Consider the following 21,462-nt stretch of genomic DNA (forward strand, 5'->3'; position numbering starts at 1 on the left):
AATGCCACCCCTGGGGCGTCGGCTTCTCGCTGATGAGACCGCTGCAGGGCTGTCGCGGACGGGGCGTCGTCGTGGGGACCGTCACCCTCTGCCTGGCCGCCGGGTGGGCTCTGCAGAGTAAGTCTCCGACTCCGTCCCTGTCTCCCCCCGCTTCCTCCCCCACTCCTTTCCTCCTCCTCCTCGCCGCGATACCCTGGCTCGGCTCCAGCGCCCGGCACCTGTTCGGGGCGGTGCAGAGCGCCCGCCGCCCCCCGCCCGCGGCCAGCGCTGTTCCCAACCCGGCCGTGCTCCCGGGAGCTGCTGGGGACGGAACATACCGGGACTCAGGCAGGCATCGCTACTCCCTGCGGGCTGTACATGGTCTGGGGAGGCTCGTCCCCGCTCCTGCTGCTCGGAGGGAGCTGGGGAGCCGAGCGGGGCCGGCCCGGAGGTGCAGGCCGGCCGCCCGGGGGGGGAGCAGCGGCCGCGGGGGGGACGCACCGCCCTTCGCCCCCTGCTTTTCCAGCAACCGAGGGGACAAGGCATGGAGGGGGAATTAAGCCCGGTTAACCAGTCCGAAGGGCGTCGGGTCACGCTGGGAAACGCGGCGGTGAAGAGAGAAGGGTTCCAACCCAGCACTCCAGGATGGGTGAGTGGGGATGGGACAACTTGCAGAGAACCATCTTCGCTCTTCCAGCTAGGGCTGGAGGAGACTGCTGCCAACCCCACCCAGCCCTGGGGACTGGGATGTCCGTGCCACCAGAGTTTGTTTTGGACACGCCACAACACTCCATCATCAGATGTGATGCGCAAACAGGACACCAAAGGGTGGAGGAACTGTCCCAAGGGTTTCAGAGCTTTGTTTTAGAGCTGTCCCCCAGTTTAGAGCTCCTGCATGGAGGCCCCTCACTGCCAGCCCTTTCCCACTCACTCCCCAGCTATGGCCAGTCTGGTACACAGAGCCACACTTGTCACTTTGACACTCGGCCAGGCGAATAATTCGGAGCAGAGCAGCGTGCCAGGACAGCAAACTCACTGTGCTCTGAGCAGCACCGGTCCCCTCTTCTCCTGGGTGCATGTTTTACTGGGCGTGAAGGGTCTGGTTTTGCAAGCAGCAGAGCAGAGCGGCATGCAAAGGGCCCTGCAGGTGGGTGTGATGTTTGCTCTCCAGCCTGGTGCAGCTGTGCTGGGATTAGACCGGTTCAGGTGATCTAGGCACAATGCCTATTAAAAATATTTTTGAATGCTTAAATATTGCACTGCCTTGTGTAGCTTTGCATGCTGGATACGGACAGGACACGTTTGCAAATAATTCAATGGAAAGATGCCTCTTTCAAAACAAAAGAGTCACTGAGGGCAGACACTCAGCTCCTGTCTGGTCAGAAACAGTGGGAAAGGCCTTTAAATAAACACATGGAGCAGAAAACAATTGGAACAATTTGCAGCGATTACCAGAGGTTCCCGGCTGTTCTGTGTCTGTTGCTGGCACAAACCCCATTTTCACAGCTCTGGTTAGTCTCTCCTGCACACAGGCTGAACAGCAGACTACAGTTCGGCTGAGGATGCACTGGGCTGCCCAGAAAGTGTGATGATGTTCCTGCAGAGTGACTGGGCAGCATGATCATGACAAAGCCCAGGAAGGGAGAATCCCAAAAGTGTTATCTGGGGAAAAGCCTACATCTTATCTGGTCCCATAGGTGAGGGCCTGGGTGGGAATCGAACTGGCTTCTCAAGCTTCCTTGCCTTACCTTGACCAGAAGAGTTAGTGAATTTTGCTACATATCCCAAATACAGCGAAGCCAGCTTGTAATTAATTTACCCATGTCTTCCATTTCTGGTTGCTCATGGAGGGTTCTTAATTCAAGATTTTTAAATATATTTCTTTCCCTTGGAGATTTTTTTTCTTTGTCTTTTTAAATCATTCTTATCTCTGAGGACTCTGCAGAACCTCCAGGATCATCCCCAGGGGTCCTGCTTTACACTCCTGCAGTGTAGCTAGGGGTCTCATTCTCACTCCTTACTGGGTTACAGACATTTGCAGGTCAGCATTACTTTTTCATTCTGCTCTTGCAGTCAGGCTGTTCCCACAGCAAGAGAGGAGAGTAGGTGAGCTGCTCCAAGCCAAACCAGGAAAAGGCTTTCAGCCTTACTCTGTGCTTTATCTGCCTTTTGTCTGCTTTGATTTTTGTGGGGAGATAACAGGATTTCAGCCTCTAGCCAAATGTCTCAAACATACCACTAATAAAAAGAAAAAATGTATGCCAGTTGAAACTCAGATGTTGGTGTTCATCCAAATCTTCATGCAGAAAACACCCACATGCAAGCAGAAATTATTGCTGTTACACATTAAACTAAGTGGTCAGTTCAGTTTCACAGATATGAACAGCTCTGTAATCACATCAGGAGGAACTAGATGAGAATTAAATATTCTTTAACGTGCATTTTTGCCCGGACATCATCAGGAACGTGAAGTCCCTGGCTTCTCATGGAACTGCGTACCTTTGATTACATGCAGTTTATCTGTGCTGGCGTCTAACTGGCTGCCTGTAAGAAGCTCATGTCTCAAATGTTGATTACACATCCTGAAAACAAGACCAAGTCCTTGCTGAGTCTTCACATACTTATGCCTACTACAGGTCTTGCTTTTGGGGGATGGTAATTAATTAATAGGTTACCTTGGACATAACAATTAAACTTTCCATCTAAATGCAGGATTTTAAAAGAAAGCCAGTTACTGATGAATACAAAAGTGTTGCTCAGTTTTCAGAAAATGTTATGCTCCCTTATCTGAAAAGACCCTTCCAAAGTTTCTTTCGATTTGGGTATGAAAACATTTAAACACACACAATTACTTATCCTCTATAGTAGAAACATTTTTGCTATCACCAATTGCGAATGTGTATTTAGTATTTAAGGATGTATGTTACTTTTACGGACAGCAGAAAGAGATACTGCAAAGCATAATCCATCCTCTCTTAAAACAGACCACTGAGACAGGTAGGATGAATCACACCCAGAGGTCCCAACCTGCCCTGGATGGTTGGTGCAGCATCACCTTCACACTCATCACCCTCCTTTGTCTTTCAGCTCCCGGAGGAGTATCGTTAGTTGTCCCACAACCCAACATCAATGCAACAGTGGCACAAAACATCCTCCTCTCAGTTGAATACTCTTGCAGAGGCATCGCTACCATTGAGTGGAAGCATGTGTCAAGCTGGGGCACCACCAGCATTGTTGAGTGGAAAATTGGGAATTATGTCAACATATCCACAGTCTACAAGGACAGAGTGACTACTTTTGAAAATGGCTCTATACAGCTTCACAACGTGGGCATGCGAGATGCCGGCTACTATTTTGTCACTGTAACAGAGGAGTATGGAAACAACGCCTACGGCACCATCATAGTCAATGTTTACGGTACAAAGTAGATGGGACTTCTTGGCTTTACCCTGTGTTTAAATACCAATCTGTTTGTAATCAATTTTATAATATTATTTTTTTTCCATTCTCCCTACAGAAATTATCTATGAAGATTTACATTTTGTAGCAGTTCTCTTTGCCTTTCTCGCTGCAGTATCTGCCATTCTGATCTGCTTCATGTGGCTGTGTAATAAATCTCTGCATCTGTTTCAGAAGACGACACACAAACTCACAGGTATCTCTCTAAGAATGCAGTCAAGGTATAGGGGTTTCAAGTCTGAAGTTTGAGCCTAAAATTTGTGCCATAAGGGTGCTAAACAGGGACACTGAGAAACAAGACTGAAGGGCTCAAAATCAGTTATCCTGTTCTCTTTACTAGCTAAGGCAACTGAATAACAGGTGTTTAGTTGCAGAACAAGCCACAGGACATCTACCTCATACACTTCACATCAGAAATAATAAAACACTTAGCAATATTGCTGATTGCAAAACCTGGGGAGAAAAGGCAAGAGCTGCAATAACCCCCCTATCAGAGGGCAGGAGACAAAGTCAAGAGCATCAGCAATTCTTTCAAGAGTTCACACCAGAAGAGTATGTCCTAGGGGAAAATAATCAAACAGCCCTTCAGTTCATGAAGGACTGCACCTCTCCCACTCCTCTCAACCCCCCCCTTCATCTGTCCTCACCTTTGATCCAGTTGCAGACTGCAACAAACACTGACTAATATCAAAACTAGACTCCTGACACACACTGAAGACAACAGTCATGAAAAGCAGGTCAAGGGAACATGAGGGCTGCACTGAAGGGAACATTCACATATTAGAGAAGAAATTTCCAAGCCACTGCCAGGGATATTTGGCCTAGGCAGCAAGACAAGGTGCCACTTTATGGACCTGGGATCAAGCTCTTTAGGTGCATCCTTGGAATGGGAGGTTTCTTTTACAACTTCAAAACATTCCAGATGTTTACCTCCATACTTTGTAAGTGCAGATCCACTAGTGGTTTCTTGCCCTGTAGGTAATAGGTCTGTATTTCTTCTATAATGAGTGCTGCTTAAGCTTTTACATTACAACAAGCAGCATAGCTATCAGGATTTTACTAGACCAACAGATACTCGAGCATCCTAAGTGTCATGGCCCAGACTTTGTGTCAACTCTGCAAAACCTGATAAATTAATGTGGCTTGAGCTGCCTATTCCTTTCTGTCACTCACATACAGCTCTTAAGGGCTGTTGCTGTTTTCATGGTACACACACCATTCACAAGGTTCTGTAGCTACTGAAAATTTTCCTATCATGCCAGAAAATATAGGCTTTTGTTGGGATAAAGCCTCTTCCTCCAGTTAAAGCTAATCTTTCTACAGAGCTGAATTGAATACAGTTATTCGGCAGAGTTCAGGAAAACCCCAGTTCCAGAAACTTGTCGTGTCATCTCTGAGAACATGGTCCAAAGCAAGGACCTAACTTCTGCCCCAGTTCCACCTTAGAAGAGCCCTCCTTTCAGAAGTTATGAAGAGAGGTATAAGGATGGGCCCTGTGGACTTAGGTTTTCATAGTGCCTTTAGCCTTGTACTGGAAGAAACTGGTGTCACTTTAAAGATTGTGAGGGCCTCTTTATGCAGTTAAATATTTTGAAAAGATGTATTTAAAACCTAACTGTAGATGAGCAGGCTTGAGCTAATATTAAAAATTTCAAAATATATCGGCTATTAGCACAACACGTATAATTTTGGAACATTGGCCTTCCAATCCATTCGCCAATCAATAATAATATGCTTTTATTTACAGCAAGTACAACGGAAGAGATTGAATTGGAAACCATTGAGTGTTAGCCAAGGACTGTATCATAGCAAAAATAACGATTCTACCTCAGGAGAAAATATTGACCAAGAAAGCAAGAACAAACCTAGAAGGTAAAATGTTTGTGACTACTGCAGAAACATCCTGACTTGCAATTAAATCAGCAGTGTCTGATGGAGCTGTTTTGACCTGTTAAGTTTTCGGTTCTGCTAGTCAAGGTCACATTAAAAAAGAGAATGCTTTCATGCTAAGCATGAACATGTTTTTGTGGCTAACTAATAAAATCTACAGCCTCTACCACTCTTAAAAACAACCAGCCAACCAAGCAACCAAGCCTCTAAGACCAACCCATAAAGGAAATTATCATGGTCTTGAAGAACACCTGTATTTTGGATACAGCAAGTCTCCTATTAAGACAGAGAGGTCATTAGCATTCTTCAACATAATAAATTTAATATCTAATTACAGTATTACATTAAAAATTAATTGCAAGCATTGAATCCTGTTTATTGCAGCTATGCTGCTACTTTCAGGCGTAAGGAACTTCCTGAAGCTCTGAAGACAAACTAATTTTTCATGAGACAAAACTGACTTGGAAAGAATGCTGAGCTGGTCAAAGTTCTCCCGCTTATGTTTGCAATTGTTTACACTGCCCCGGAATGGATATTAACACACATTTTATGACATTACTAGAGCAGGTGGTTATACAAGGAAGCCTGTGCAGGCACTAAAGAGGATGCTGTCTACAAAGATATGAGGGGTCACAAAATACTGATACACCGCACCAGTGAGGTGGCAAAGTACTAAACAGTTTTGTTGTGAAAGATGTCCAGTCCTTTGCAAACTTAGCCCAGTGACAAACAGTCTGAGAAGAAAAGTTAGAACAGCATTACTTTGAAATTTAGTATTTACAAATACAGTTCTGAAATTGCTCTTGTTGAGAAGCCACCTTTGCTTTCCGTATGTTCAAAGAAAACATGAAGTGATTCAACTAATGCTTTCTTGAATCTGCATATTGCACTTAATGCAATCCTCCACTTGCAGATCTGTTGCAGGTGGCATAACATTTGCGTTTGTCAGTGAGAAAGCAGTAAACTGACCAAGCTTCAAGTTATTTTGTTTTGCTTTTGTAATGAGAATTTTGCAGTGTGAAATAAACTTTGAAAATGTAAGAGACCATGGACTAGTCTGTGCCTGTAGATTGCCACGCGGCTGTTTGAGTCAAACTGTTCCTACTACCTCTCTCACTCTTTGTCTCACTTGTTTGCAAAAACCTTTTACAGGACAGACTGACAGAGCTTCCCCTCTGGTCAGGAACTAGGATGACCAGGTGCAGAGGTACTATGGGTTCCATTTGGAAAAACTTTCAGAGAATTTCTCACCAAGTGAAAAACGATGCAGGTAGGTGTCAAACAAGCTTTTTTCCAAAGCACCCTGTACACAATACCTTTAAGTCATCCCCAGATTGAACTGGCCATTTGTAGTACAAGGGCCTCTCTCCCACTCATAAATTCAGGTGCTAGATTCAGCTGTTTGTTCCTTCCTGCATTTAGGAGAACAGGTCAGAAAAGGGAAGAAATTAAATTTTAAAGATCTCAGATACAGCACAGATGACTGACAGTTTGTTCTAATTTTCTGTTTTAAATGTGTATTACCAATCAAACGTATCTTTGAGTGCACTAAGCTTTGACAACAGAGAAACTGTCAAGTGCATCTGTTTCAATCACCAAGCTTGAAGTACTTGGTGAAGTATACTTATAGCATATGGAAAATATTATTGCGTTTTTTTTCTATTCCATATTTTTTTATTCCCTAAATCTTAGAATTTGAATGTGAAGTTATTAGGCTGAACTGAATATGTAGTAGGTGCTCTGCCAGACTTATTTAGAAAGTACAAAAAGTGCAGCGTGCACTTAACACCATTATTATCTGCTAACATTGCCCTGAACACTCCAACTGCCAAAGGAAGTCAGGAAACACATCCAGACATGAATGACCATTCAAGTGCATTGCTGTGATTGTAGAGATCACGAACACTTGTAAACTACAATATTTGAAAGCTAGGATGAAAGTAGGAAATGACCACTTAAAATTCTTCAGTTTAAGATGTACTACAACAGCAGTAACAAGTTTCCACCTGGCACAGTTGTTCTACCTCTCTTAGCTTGGCCAAAGTCACTGCAACTTCAGGCACCTATTCTTGGCTGTTGACCATGGTGCCAGCCTCGCTTTTAGGCTGTAATATCCCAGATGAACAACAGGGACTCAACATTCACTGATGACATCCAGTACAGTTAGCCTATGTACAGCTTTCCTTATAGACAATTCCTCACTCACAAATTTTACCCAGAATTTAACATGCTTACTGTACACACGTAGGGTCTTTTATAAAATATTAACATTTTTCTGAAAATTATGTTTGTCAATATGCATTATTAATGCAAGTATTATTTTATGTACAGAAGGTGAGACTAAGCTGTCTATAGCAGTTTCTTGCTACTCTGGAGCATCTAAAGTCTCATGGCAAGTTGTTACAGTGGAAGTTCAGAAACTAATAGCTGTTGTTACTCCTCTTGTAAACTCCCTGCAGAACACCAGCGAATTTAATATTTAGAGCATGCTAGATGATCAAACAGGTTAAGGCATTTTACTTTTAAACTAATTAAAGAGATGTTCAAGTTCACAAGATTGCTTTGGCAATCAGTAGTAAAGGTCCTAATCATTCTCTGTCTTCATCTCATATTCAAAGATGCACTACCAATTTTCAAGACTGTCCCTCTGTTAGAGGCCTAATCAGTCTGTTTTCCATTAAAATTAGGAATCCCTATATATTCAACACTAAAATAGAGATCCTCCAGGTTTCTAAGAATTCTTTTGTTGTTGTTGTTATTATTTTTTCAGCTAGATGTGGAAGTCTTGACAAATATTTTCACTGCTAACATGCAGTGCTTGCACTTCCACAACACATTAGATGTCCTCTTGCATCCGTTATTTCTTTTCAGGAGATAAGTCCTGCAACCATGAGATTCTAATAGTTCCGTAGTGATCTGATTACATGGTAATGAAGAACTTACCTAATGAAAAGGCTGTCACTACATGCAGACCTGTCAATTTAGGTTAACAACAGTGAAGTGTAAAGACATGTTCAAGTTTCATAGACTCATCTTCTAATTATTAGTAAGGAAAGACTTGTTGTGTTGTCAGGAGTCCAAACAGCCTCATACAGTTGGATGCATCAGGCTGTTGGCTGAACTGTTCACCAAGAAACAAAAGTCCTCCCTGCCTGTAGTGGTACAGTGTCTGTTAGCCCAGCAATACAGGATGTGACATGATGAGTGTTAAATAAGATTCACCCACTTTTCAAGAAGATCAGGAGACTATTTTCTACTAGTATTTTTCATTTTCATCAGTTGTCTTGGGCAACTCATCAGAACCTGAAAGGAAAACCCTTTCTCTCTCACAGATTAGTTACACAGAAGCCAGTACATTCAGGAACTGAAACGATGCTCCATGCTGGCAAACATCAAGAGAACTACAAGAGCTGCTTTGGGTACACACACTGAGCAGCAGCTTGCCACAAGCAGTTGCTTAATATGTATTTCCCAAAACTATTCTTTATTACTTGAGAGTACAACAAAATAATAAGTGTCATCATAGAAGTATGATGTTCAATTCAAACATGTTTACGTGCAAGAAATTCTCATACATATATAGACATATATACACACACCTCATAACACAACATGGACGTGAATCTGAACCAGTTCATAAAGACAGGTTTCAAAAAGACTTTTAGCAATTAAGTACCAAACAAAATAAAAGCTTTGTTAACACCTTACTAGAAGCTTCAAGGCTACAACTACCAAGCCAAAACCATCTAAACCATGACTTTTTTTATTTTGAAAGAACTCAAAAGAGCCGATATTCAGGAGGATATTATTGTTTCCCTGGACGATAATCATTGAGAGAGCAGGATAAAAACCCAGCAGCACGTGTGGAGATCCAAGGTTTACTGCATGAGAGTTACCACCTTCTATCCAGACATTAATTTACACAAATCACTCACAAACTCAAATTGTCAGAATTTTGCAAGCAGAGTAAGACCTTTCCTCTATATTCTTGCAAAAAAGAGAGACAGAAAACACAAGCTGTGACTTTGTAACACTCTCAACTTAAACAAACTGCCAAGTAAATATATTTCTCAAAAATAAATGGGTCACCCAGAATCCCCATCAATGTACAAACAATCCAACTCAAGAATGCCACACAGTGAAGGCGTTACCTTGATCTTAAGTTTTGTTTAGCTTCAATTCTTGACACAGGAGCTCTGCTTCTACTGTTGTCCCACTTCTTATGAGCATCCACAGGGATAGCCAGGTTCTGTGGTATAAACCACTAAAAGGCCCACTGAGAGCCCAGTTCAGTTCTAATATTTTTAATCTTTCAGAAATAGTTGCAAAGATCTATTGAAAAAAATAAGGGCATGAGAGGAAAGGGAATGATTCCAAGCAGACACCTTTCATGTAGTAAAAGGAATACTGAATTTAATTTTATAAACAAAAAATACGTTAGTTACTCAGTTATGTTACTCTGGACAGAGCAATCAGCAAAGATACAGCTGAGCGGAACTTTTTCAAAAAATTATATGTATTTTATATGCATTGAAAAAAGTTTTATTACAAACTCCACAATGGACATATCTGTACAGGAAATAAATTTGGGTTTGCTTTCTTGTATTGGCCCATAGCTTCCATTTCCCTTTGCTGCAGGGGCAGTGATTGTTGCCCAGAGACTATTCAAAGCCCCCACAGAGAGGCCGACACATCATTAGCAGGGAGTTAGAGCAGCCATGAGCAGTTCCATTTTATACACAAAGTTACGCCCTTCCATTTTATTCCACTGAACTTCCTTGAATGGCCCTCGGAGATGATTCCACTTGCTGTCTTGCAGTACATCACCTTTTGGGAGATCCTTGCACTGACTCCGTGGGAACTGAACCATAACTTTGCTGCCACTTTCCGGACCGTTACGTACTGCAATGAACAGAGATTTTAATGAGCATTTTTACACTGTATGAATTCCTCCTATTAAATATTCTTTCTTGTGTATACTATACATTACTCCTACTCAATCCCAAGCATGCTGAAAGCAAACAAGGGAAATTCTTTTGTTTTTTAAAAGCTTTTTCTTTTAATTTTCTCTCTCTTATCTTCCAGTTCTCTACGATTTTGTTGCTTTAGCACTAACTGTTTAACTGGATCTAATTCTGGTTAGATTAAACCAGAGATACATTTGATAAAACCCCCACACATACACCTTATAAACACATTTCTTTTTCCCTAATGATGCCAGGAAGGGCAAAGGTTATTATGCTCATTCTTTCCTTGCATGTATTTCCAACTATTCTTTGAAAAATGTGAGCAAAAATGTATTGTTTCTAGTGCATTTATCTCAAATGGACAGGGACAAAGTCACTAGCATAGTTGTTGTTTTTAATCTCAAAATTCTGCAAGACTGGTGGAGGGGGGGTGGTGTTTTGTTGGTTGGATGCATTTCTGTGTTTTGATGCTGGGTAGTGGTGTGTGTTGGCTTTTTAAATAGCAGTTAGGGAGGCAACACTTAGCTTTCCCCTCATTTACCAAGCCAGCCTTCTACAGATGAGTGTAAGGCTGATTGAACATAATTTCTCCTTCATAAATTGATGCCAATTACTCTCAGTCACCACCTTCTATGGAATATGTTTGGAAACTTCTTCTGGGACCGGTTTTTCCCCCCTTATCTTCCCAGTAATGTGATGAAACTGATCAGACTGTAGTTCCCCCACATTCTCCTTCTTGAATATAGGATGCGACCATCTACCTTCTTCCAGTCCTCAGGAATCCTTCCTGATCGCCACGGCCTTTTAAAGATGATCAAGAGTGGCCTTACAAATGACATCAATCAGCTCCCTCAGCACTCATGGATATATTCCACCTGGTCCCGTGAACTTGTCAATGTCTAAGTTTGTTCAAAGGTTCTCTAGCTTGCTCCTCTGCTACTGAGGCTGTCTTTGCTCCAAAATTTCCCATGGGTCTCACGGACCCATTCCTAAAGGCCAGTCTTAAGATCAAAGTAAAGAAGGTACTGAGTACCTTGGCCTTCTTTATGTCCCGTGCCACCAGGTCCTCTGGCCATTTGAAAGGAGTCCCACATTTTCCCTAATCTTCCCTTTGCTGCTGTCATACCGGCTCAAACTCTTCCTGTTGCCCTGTACACCTCTCAGGATCTTAGCTTTCCTATCCTTGTCAATGCATGCTTGGACAGCCTCTCTCTCTCTCTCCCAGGTCAACAGGTCAGGCTTATAATCTCTTGCAGCTTCTTTTCTATTGTCATGAGTTCAGTCATGAGCTCCCTGTTCATACACACAGATTTTCTGTCACCTTTGCAAAACTGGCAGAACATAGGTATGACCATTCTTGAGCTTGAAAGAAGTGATCCTTAAAAAAAATAAACAACCAGCTCTCTTGAACTCCTCTTCTTTCCATCCCACAGGATCATATTCCCTAAGATTCTTTCACAAAGATCCCTGAAGAGACCAAACTCTCTTCTCCTTAAGTCCAGAGTTGTGATCCTGTTGTTTACCTTTTCCCCTTCCTTCAGGATCGTGATGGTTTGTGTAATCTCCTGTTTTTATGCTAACTGTCAGAAATATTTTCAAACTTGTGTAAATTAAATCAAGTTTATATTAAGTGGATTCCTGAGGAAAGTATCAATTCTATTCAGATGTCAATTCCATACACAAAAGAAATAGTCTCAACAAGTGTATAGAATAGTATCAATTTATAGCAAAATGCTCCACAAAAAAATCTCAGAAAGAGACTTGTAAAGCCTGTAGATCTCACTTAAGAATTCTATGACTTGGCATGCATTTACAATAGAAATACTACCTGAAATGGCATAGTCTCCATTTGGTGATGCTACAGTTATTGCTGATGCATTGCCAATACTCTCCACTGGCCCCAGACCAACATGATTACTGAAACTCAGCACGTGCCATCCCATAACTTTTGCAAGCTGCTGAACTGCATGTACTTGGTGCTGTGACATCTGAAAGATAACAAGAGGTTCACCTTCTGTTCAGTATTTGCACACCACAGGAAGAATTGCTTACTGGGTTTACCAAGCCTTTTTTCTTCTATACAATAGTTATTTATAAAAGTGACTTTGTATTTTAAGTTCTCTACTTTAGAGGAACTTTTTTATTTTTTACATGTATGCTGGTAGAGCTTTGTGTTATTTGAATTTAGACTATTTCCTCTGCAGACAGAGGAGACCACTGTATTATTCAATTAGATGAATTTTTCATAGGTATATGGGTTTATGCAATTTATTTAAATATTGCTTTCAATTTAGAAATACTCAAAAACTAATTCAAGGGATTCAAACGGGATTTTTAAACAATCCTGTCTGTGAATAAAAACAAGAGTTCTGCTGTAAAGTATATAAAAATCTTAAAAGTATCAAAAGAAACAATTCAGAAAAAAAAGTTGAGGTTCTCATATCCATGATTATCTTCATTAATGCTCGAGTGTAAGCACTGAGCTTTAACAGCTTAGGAGTTTAAATGCTACTGTTTTTCTGTATTATGACTTAACACTTGTACCAAGGAACTATCTAGCGCTGTTCAGCAGTTCTCTGTGAACAAGTCTGACAACACTTGACCAAAAAGACGTGCTCTCAGCAGAATCTGTTTCAACCTGTTTTCTGTGTCGTGGAGTTTTATATAACTGCAACAGGCCAACCACTATTATTAAAGACCTGTATTTTGACTATTTATAATGCATAGTAGGGAGATTGTTGCTTCTGAATAAAACCAGCAGCTTGTTCTAAGCAATTAAGTAAATACAGTTCATTCAAATATCAGCTGATTTAGTAATGACTGATGCAAAGTGAGCACTAACAGACAATGTTGAAATGACAGTAATTGTGGGCTCATTAAGAACTTGGTTACAGTAAGTTTCACATATATGATACCTTACTGTTTGTTATGAGTCTCACTGACTTGCTTCTACCACAATGAGCAGCATAAAGAAATGTATTTTAAATGGGAGGGAAAAATCATTATTACTACTGACCTTAGTAAAAACTGGCATTATATTTTAGTAACAGTTGCTGAAGTCACTATACAAACATTGTGAAAATTCAGTAATCCACCTTCCCATTTTCACTATCTTTATTTGAAGTTTTTAAATATTTTCTATACAGATAAAGGTGAGATTCTTCTGTTTTTCAAACAGTACAAGAAAGGGAAGAATAATGTGTATGAGTCTACCTGAGATAAAAGGAAATCCTGCAGTTCTTGCTCTTGATGGGACAATGTAATAACTCTTCCATCTCTATGCACAACTCTGATTTGTTCAACTCCAATGTTCAGCTGTAGTTGAATGGATCTTTGAAGATAAGAGGCATATTTATTCAAAATGCACTACAACACTAAAGAAGACAGGAAACTAAGAACACAGAATCCCCCCAGTCATTGACAAGAACTCTTAAGATGGATGGTGCAAAGCCTACAGAATGTGACAGCAACTCCAACCATTTCAGTTTCATCACTCACCACAACAGCTCCCTCTATACTGCAGGGGACATATTCTGTGGCGTGTTCCCAGACCTGGCCCACTGCTTGTTCAGGTCAAGGAGGCCTCACAGTTCCCCCCCGCCTGCCACTGTTGCCCAAGTTTCCTTCCAGAGGTGCAGGGAAAATGGTGTGTTCTATACTACAGCCAAGACTTGGGCAGCATATGCATTCTGGAACCAAGACTGGCAATTGCACCAGTGACAGCAGTTTGCCCCACACTGTGCACACAGAACACTGCTCCAAATGTAAAAAACCACTGTCAATGCATTAGTTAATTTACTGCTGGTCAACATCCAGACATTTGTTTCTGGAACATGACATTACTTATTTTGACACCAATGTGCATAACTAATTGCATGAATTACATGAATTCCACATTTCAGTACCTATACAACCAAGCTAGGACTGAGGACTGATTAGCTGGAAGTTTAGAATCCAACATATCAAATGATACTTTGTATTCAGTCATCTCTACCAAAAGTAAATCCCCCCCCTTAAATGGCCGCTCTCATTTCTATTCTCTTCTTTGAAAGGAAACTGTGCTAATTAAAGATGTAATACGTTTCTTCATTAAAGTGCAAAGTGGGTGAAGAGTTTTCTTAGGGTGGCTGCTCACCCCACAACTCAGACAAACACACACAAATAATGGACTCCTACTTGTCTGTCTGAGAAGAATCTAAACCTTTAAAGCACAACTTGGATACACATTCTCTGCTGCATGCTTCTACCAGTAAAAAGAGACATGCATTCTCATACTTACTTGCAGATCTGCTCGTATCCTTGAGAAGTTATTAGAACTTTAACACTGGATTCATAAACATCATTTATATTGGACCAGTGAGCCTGAATCTGAGGATCCTCAATACGACTCGCCAGACTGTCAATGGTTCGAGCAGTTCTAGAAGATAAAGCCATATCCCACACACAATGATCTAGACAGTTTGTGCTGTTCTCTTGTTTAAAGGAACTGAGCAGGTTATTCCATTTAAGGGAACCATGTGGATCAAAGCTCTATTTCAGCACCATTCTGGTGCTAATGAAGGCCACTTGTTTATTATGTACATTTCTCAAGCGTTCAGCAGCCATATTAAAGCGGTATTACTCAGTATCAGCTATTGCATTGCAAAGAATATGGAAAAAGATATTTTATGCAGTTTAAGATAAGTAGGGACAATTATCAGCAGCGTACGTCCTAACTGTCACAGCAATCTCAAAAAAAAATCTGACTTTTTTTTTTTTTTACTAGCTGAGTGTTGTTTGCTCGTATTTTATCATATATTATTGTTTCTTAGTACTTGCAAATAAAGACTATTTTAACTGTGAAGGAAACAGTGCCTAATTTTAAGAACACTTAAGAATGATCAATTGCATTCTACTTAATGGTACATTTTATTGTAACTGTAAACAAGAAGAGCATGTGACCTACCTGCGTCTCAGAAAGATATGTTTTGCCTGTTTTATTATCTTTTCCAGAAGTCCTTCATTTGACTGTAGACAACTGATATCATTTTTATCAAAAGCCTGGGGTCCTGCAAGTCTCATTCTCTTATGGCCAAAAGGTGCACTAGCTGGATGTGGCATTACTGTTGAGCTCAGGGTTTGCTTGTGACACTGAAACAAACAACAGATGTTATAAAATGAAGTGACCGAATAACGTATCTGCAAGAAATACTACATATACAACATGCTGCTTCACATTAGGTTTTTTAAGTTTACATACTTTCAACAGTGCAACATTTTACCTTTAGAAACCTGACAGTATTTTAAAGCCAACTTTATGTGTGTCTTTCAAAACTTATGGAAAGTGATTTTTTTTTTCTTTTTGAAAAGCGCTAGCTAACCAAAATTTGGAACCATGCCTTTAATACATCTCTGGAGACAGAAAGAATGGTCAAGTAAAAACAAAGGAAGCATTGTAGAGGAAAAAAAACTGAGGTACAAAAAGTTTTAGCAACCTGTCCAAAGTAAAGAAAGGAAATTCACAGCAGAGTTGGGCACTGAGCCAAAGCTCCATGAAACCTAAATCAGCATTTAAAACACTGGACTATTCCACATGGCTGCATGACTTGCAGAGCCATGCTCTAAGAGATGAACACTCACTGGAATATGGTTTCAACTCTGCTCAGACATGCAAAATTGCGCTCCTTTCCTGAACAGAAGCAACCTCAACCTTCTACCCCAGGTCATTCTGCTAGATTATACAAGAATATTAAACACTGAAGCAGAGAAGTGGATCTTAAAAGAAGCAAAGCTATTACAGTAATTGATTGTTCTTCCTTCATGGGGATACAGTCTGACTAGATGCTCCCTTACAGTGCTTGCCAAGCATTAATCAGACACAATGCAAAAAGGGAGACTGATGAGCTCTAGAGGAAAAGCTTTGCATGACTATTCTGAAGTGAGCAGCCAGGCCTGAGGTTAAGTTAAGAACTAGCATTCCATGAAAGCATGAAGTGGAACTCCTGAACCACCCATACCCATTGAAACCGAGCAATAGGTTGCCTTATACAAATGGATGGGAAGAGACTGGCCTCTAGCGGCACTCGGCTGTTACATCAGTGCCACACACCAGGCAAAAGACTAAACAAAAGCCCAAAAACTGTTCAGTGTTTGACCATAAATGCATTTATTACCTCTCTGATAAGTTGATGCAAATTATGTTCCAGAACATAGAGATGATCCTCTGGATTCTGTTTCTCAGAAGCAGCCTTTTGTGACTTTTTGTCATTGGACGAGTGGCACAGAGAGATAGACAACTGCAAACCTGTACAAAACAGATGGGAAGAAAAAAACAAAAGAGAGCACTGACAATTGTCAAGGTTGCTACTGAGAACTACTTTTCTTCACACTTTATAGGAGTAGTTTAACAACGAGAATTCACCGTATCAGAGAAAAATCAAAGAATGATGGTGGAGAGCACAGCACCAAAGGCAAGTAAGACTTGCTACTTACTGAAGTGTTGACAGGCCAGCTATGAACTCACCAGCTGCATTTCTCTCCAATTTCTATGACTCAATCCCACACAAAAAGAAAAGTCCTCAGGACCCCATTCCTTCCCCAAAGAAGGGATGATTTACCATCATGCACATTTTAAGCAATCCAGAAATATATTCTTCACATGATTCAATCAGTTGTGTACCCCCTGTAAGAACAGAGGATTCAGCAGCTGACTCAGAGCCACCCTCATGCTGTTTAATTATCCTCACTGAAGGGCTTTAGCTTTTGTTCTTCTGAAGACCCATTAACTCAAGCCTTAAATTTCACTTGTGTGCAATCCAGGAGCAATGACCTATGCACAGCTCCAAACTGGCATGTGCACATGGCATTACAGTGGACAGTTTTAAGTGCTGCTGACAAGAAACATAACCACAAAGGAAAACAGAGTAAATTAGAAACTAAAGCACATTAGCTGAATTTTTCTAGAATTAGTAAGCAAAATTCTAACTGTGAAATTCTGTTTTTCAAAAACTCTGAAAACCAAGGAGTCTGGTTTTTAAGAACAGAGCATTAAAAATGGTCACATCAATCAGGAATTTCAATTCACGTTTAAGCAAATAATTGCTAAAAGGTCTTGGAAAGTTTCCTACCTGGGAAAGGCTGGGAGATTATCTGATTTTTCACAACAATGTGAGGAATCTGTGATTTAATTTGAACAGCTTCTCGTGACAGCTGGGCAAAAATTTCTTTACACAAAAGAACATTCTGCGCAGTCTCCAACTTTGTCTGCCAGTGTGGAGAACCTGAAAAATACAAATCAGTGTTTCCAGAAGAAAAGATTAAAGAGAAGCCACCTTTTTGTTCAGATACCAGACACTGTGCAGCAATAGGCTAGACACAATTGCTGAGATAAAGCAGTCAGTACCTTATAGCCAAACTGAGTATTATCAGAATTTTATCTCAATTAAGCAAGCACTTTAAGGTAACACTAATGCATTTTCATTCAATTTAACATATATGTATGCTGCGAAATGAAAGGCCCTTCTGGAACCACGTATTACGCTCCCAGGCCTTTTGTGAACTCTGCTTACGAACCTCTGCTTCCTAAGTTGCAATTTACTTTCAATGATACTTCCAGCTTTATTAAATTCACTCTACAATGAACTATCAAATAATATTTAGTTTGTGTATGTGCTTTCACAGGATTTAGAGGCCCAAAATTCTTGGGAGATTCTGGTGTAAGTACACAAGCTCTATAATGTATCCTGAATACCAGATGAAACACTTCCATAGTACAGCACTCTGTGTATGTTCCGGACAGCATGAGCATCTGTGTCACAGACCACTGTGAAATGAAATCCTGCCAGTTTATTTTTAACCCTAAAGAGTAAAGGATGACTTTTTAATCCCAATAGTTTACAACTTCAAATACCAGCACATATCAGATGAATCAATCTACTCTCTGCCAGGTGGGTTGTCAGTAATTAACGCACAGACTGCCATCACAGTTTCAGATCCAGATAAAACATATGAGCCATAGACACAATGCATTTTGGGCAAAGTTAAGAGTGAACAGTCATACAGTTCAGCTGCACTATGGGATGTAACTGGCTGAAACACAATACCTTGGATTGATTTTGGTGATGTGCTCAAACTTTTTAAAGACTAAGAGAAGGTGCTCCAGAATACTTGAAATACAACTCCCATACTTTTGTTTCAGAACTGAATAAACATCTGAAAAACTGAAGGAGTGTGCTTTGAAAGCATCACGTTTTCAAAGCCCAAGCAGCACCTAAACAGAAAATTTCAGTTTAAATAAGGATATTCTTGTTCACTCTTCTTGTAAGCTATATGCTATGATTTTCAAACAAGCATCATACTCAAACCCAGTTCTTGAGAAGATGCGCACAAAACAACATACCTGGTTTTGATTTTGGCAAGGGTCTTTTAAAGAGATTGACTGTCCCGAGGTCACCAATGTCCGGAGCTTGTTTCTGAATAGAAACCTAGGCAACAAAGAACATTATTTGGTGTTTGTTCTGTTGCAAGCATACACATACCAAAACAAAACTCATGCTACGTTATTACAGTTTCTCTGACAAACCTTGATATACGCTGATCCCTCTAAATCACTTGGGATTTGAACGTCCAAAGGACAGTAATCCTCAGGTATCTTTTTATCCAGGTCAATGTCAGTGTTCTTTATCACCTCAAATGTGCCATGATGAAGAAAAAGAGAGCCTGAGAAAAGAAGGGCAAAGACATACATACTAAAAATAAAGCACCTTCTGCAAATAAAAAAAAGCTCCTTCCTTTATTTTGGAAGAATACGTATTTCCAAGTCTCCAAACCTCCAGAGGTGCACTTAACTCATATTTCTCAATGACTTCTTAAAAAAAACCAGATAAATTAGAAAGCTAATTTCAGCACATCAGTATCTCAGTCCTCCAGTATGCGACATGTAATGTTTTACAGTAAATTAGCATAGAGTATTTAATAATTACGAGGGAAAACCAACTGTTTCAAAATGGTGTCAATAGATGCAAGGAAAGAGGAAAAATAAAAGAAACATGAACAACCCCAAATTTGTCCTTCCCCTCCTCCACTGATGACAACAGGAACCCAACACACCCAGTTCTGATGCCTGCTTTGTAGCTGTATCTTAAATTCCATGGGATTCTGTATTCACTTTGTCACTCCATCATGGCCTTTAAAACCCTGGTCTCTCTGGTCACCTTCTCTTACTGTCTTATCCATGAAATAAGGCATATTCTCAGTATCATGTCTCTCAAGTGTAGGAATAATAGGTATAATAAATCTATCTTTGATGACAACCTTTAGTCACATGGTTTAGTTTTATTTAGTCTGAATTCTGAGGAGCAGGGAGTTAGACTTGATAATCCCTTCCAACTTGAGATATTCTATGATCTTCACTCACAAGAAAATGTAACACACTTCTCATCTTTTTTTTAAATGCTTTAGAGACCAAATGTAGATAAAAGCCAAAGACTTAACAAGGTCTCCTTGTCAACTGATCAACTACATTGTCAATGCCAAATTGTTTCCATAAAGAAATCCTTACTAAAATCCTACACAGTGAGCCTTTAAAAGTACTTTCTAGGTTGAGGTTGGCAATATATTTTTCCTGATAATAAAACAGGAGCTTTATAATCCTGTCTCAAAATTACAATAAACTTATATTGAAATAATCTATTATTAGATATTTTATCTGTTTTTTCCAGTTACAAAAAGCAAATTTCATAATATATACATTCTTGTGAAAAAGACCCTACTGTTTACCTGCACTTCTGTAGCTCAGATCACCAAGAATTTTGTCTCCCACTTTTCTCAGCTTCCAGTGTTGTCTCAGTCTCAGCAGTTCAGAGTTGAAGTCTCTTTGTCGCTTGTTTTCCTGGTTTTCTGCAACCGATTTGGATAATCTTTCTGCACCTTTCAATAGGATTTGAGCTGCTCCAGCTAATGACTTCTTTTTTGAAATCAACTGTAGAAACTGAGGATTCTGGTAACAACACCAAAAAAAAAAAGATACAGAGATACTTCTACCTGAATTCTCAAAAAAATCATTCTTTATTATTATTAATGGAAACTAACTGACAGCAATTGATAAGTTGTTACTGCTGGATATCCACTGATTTGGAATTACTTTCATATCAGCATTATACAGTCACAGGTAGCATTTTGATTTAGAACTTCAGCAAAGAGGCCTCTGAAATTGGCCTCACCTCCCATTCCCAGCCTTACCCTGACCCACAAAGCACTGTCCTAGCACAAGGGAAGTTTTACAAAGTCTTGTACACATCACACATGAAAAAAATCCACCAAAATAAAATCTTTAGCATCAAGCTACACGAAGTGCATAACTTAGGTACAACATACCTGCTTTGGGGGAAGGGGATCCTGCACGACTGGATCTAGAGTCATGAACTTTTTATCCTTCACAATGCTAAGAACATCATATAACACACACATCTCAGTCAGGGCACTTCTTAAGTTGTTCCTCACTGAATCCCAAGGCCAGAGGGATGGCTGAAACTTTACCAATCCTAAAAAATAAGACAAAGAAAGGGAAAACAAAAGACTTTAAAAAGATATGGTTTAAAACTCATTCTTAAACCACGAAGAGACCATAACGGCATGAAATACAACATGACGTATCTGGAGCTATCCTTTTCCACTACAGCTTGCAGGGACTCGGTCATGACTATCCTAACCTGATCCACAGCCAACCGTGGAATCCCAGGGGGAAGGCAGGCCAGGCCCAAGCACCGGTGGGGCTGCAGGTCGGGCACCGCCACACCTGGGCGGGCCTACACTAGCTCCATCCCGGCGGGAGAGCCCGGGCCGTGGGCCCCGCCGCCCCTCCTCACCTTCTTCATCCTCCGCCTCGCCCGGTTCAGTCCAGGCGCGGCCCGCCGAGCCCGGCTCGTCCTCCTCGGAGCCAGAGCCTTGGCTGAAGTCGATGCGCTGCGCCAGGCGCGCCAGGTTCTGGGACATGGAAAGCGGCTGGAGGTAGGTTTCGCTGCCATCCAGCCCCACCTCCTGCACTTGCTTCTCGCACGCCGACTCGATGCTGATGCGCACGGCCGGCACTCCCGCCATCTTGGATCGACCCCCGCCCTCCAGCCCGCAGGGGCGGGGCCGGCACCGGGAGGGCTCGGCCCTTTCCGGAGGTGCTCGGGAAGGGGCGGTG

General features: G+C 41.0%; 2 protein-coding genes across 3 annotated transcripts; one reads left to right on the forward strand and one right to left on the reverse strand.

Moving 5' to 3' along the window:
• On the forward strand, positions 1 to 19,567 carry VSTM5 (V-set and transmembrane domain containing 5). Of its 2 annotated transcripts, none has more exons than XM_032678746.1 (6): positions 1 to 117; positions 3,067 to 3,396; positions 3,497 to 3,634; positions 5,186 to 5,310; positions 6,481 to 6,598; positions 13,474 to 19,567. In XM_032678746.1, exons 1-4 carry the CDS (start codon positions 33 to 35, stop codon positions 5,227 to 5,229), a joined length of 597 nt encoding a protein of 198 aa, XP_032534637.1. In that variant the 5' UTR covers positions 1 to 32; the 3' UTR covers positions 5,230 to 5,310; positions 6,481 to 6,598; positions 13,474 to 19,567. The 2 variants fall into 2 exon arrangements, with proteins under 2 accessions (XP_032534637.1, XP_032534638.1); XM_032678747.1 differs by lacking the exon at positions 13,474 to 19,567 and adding an exon at positions 8,661 to 9,093.
• On the reverse strand, positions 6,983 to 21,409 carry MED17 (mediator complex subunit 17). The gene is made up of 12 exons (XM_032678741.1): positions 21,140 to 21,409; positions 20,649 to 20,815; positions 20,052 to 20,271; positions 18,856 to 18,992; positions 18,673 to 18,757; positions 17,402 to 17,554; positions 16,448 to 16,578; positions 15,241 to 15,425; positions 14,575 to 14,712; positions 13,509 to 13,626; positions 12,124 to 12,283; positions 6,983 to 10,230 (listed from the first exon to the last, which is right to left on the reverse strand). Exons 1-12 carry the CDS (start codon positions 21,369 to 21,371, stop codon positions 10,025 to 10,027), a joined length of 1,932 nt encoding a protein of 643 aa, XP_032534632.1. The 5' UTR covers positions 21,372 to 21,409; the 3' UTR covers positions 6,983 to 10,024.
• Between the last annotated feature and the right edge of the window lie 53 nt (positions 21,410 to 21,462).

The sequence above is a fragment of the Chiroxiphia lanceolata genome, chromosome 2 (genome assembly GCF_009829145.1).
Source record: "Chiroxiphia lanceolata isolate bChiLan1 chromosome 2, bChiLan1.pri, whole genome shotgun sequence".
Classification (NCBI taxonomy): Eukaryota; Metazoa; Chordata; class Aves; order Passeriformes; family Pipridae; genus Chiroxiphia; species Chiroxiphia lanceolata.

Bases quoted from the DNA above. Each gene is read 5' to 3' on its own strand.
- VSTM5 (XM_032678746.1), top strand. From the start codon at position 33: ATGAGACCGCTGCAGGGCTGTCGCGGACGGGGCGTCGTCGTGGGGACC. The intron at 118-3,066 runs GTAAGTCTCCGA...TTTGTCTTTCAG, and splicing joins CGCCGGGTGGGCTCTGCAGA to CTCCCGGAGGAGTATCGTTA. The intron at 3,397-3,496 runs GTACAAAGTAGA...TTCTCCCTACAG, and splicing joins CATCATAGTCAATGTTTACG to AAATTATCTATGAAGATTTA.
- MED17 (XM_032678741.1), bottom strand. From the start codon at position 21,371: ATGGCGGGAGTGCCGGCCGTGCGCATCAGCATCGAGTCGGCGTGCGAG. The intron at 18,758-18,855 runs GTTTGTCAGAGA...TTTGTTGCCTAG, and splicing joins AGGGATCAGCGTATATCAAG to GTTTCTATTCAGAAACAAGC. The intron at 17,555-18,672 runs GTATGTTGTTTT...TGTATTTTTCAG, and splicing joins CTTGCCAAAATCAAAACCAG to GTTCTCCACACTGGCAGACA.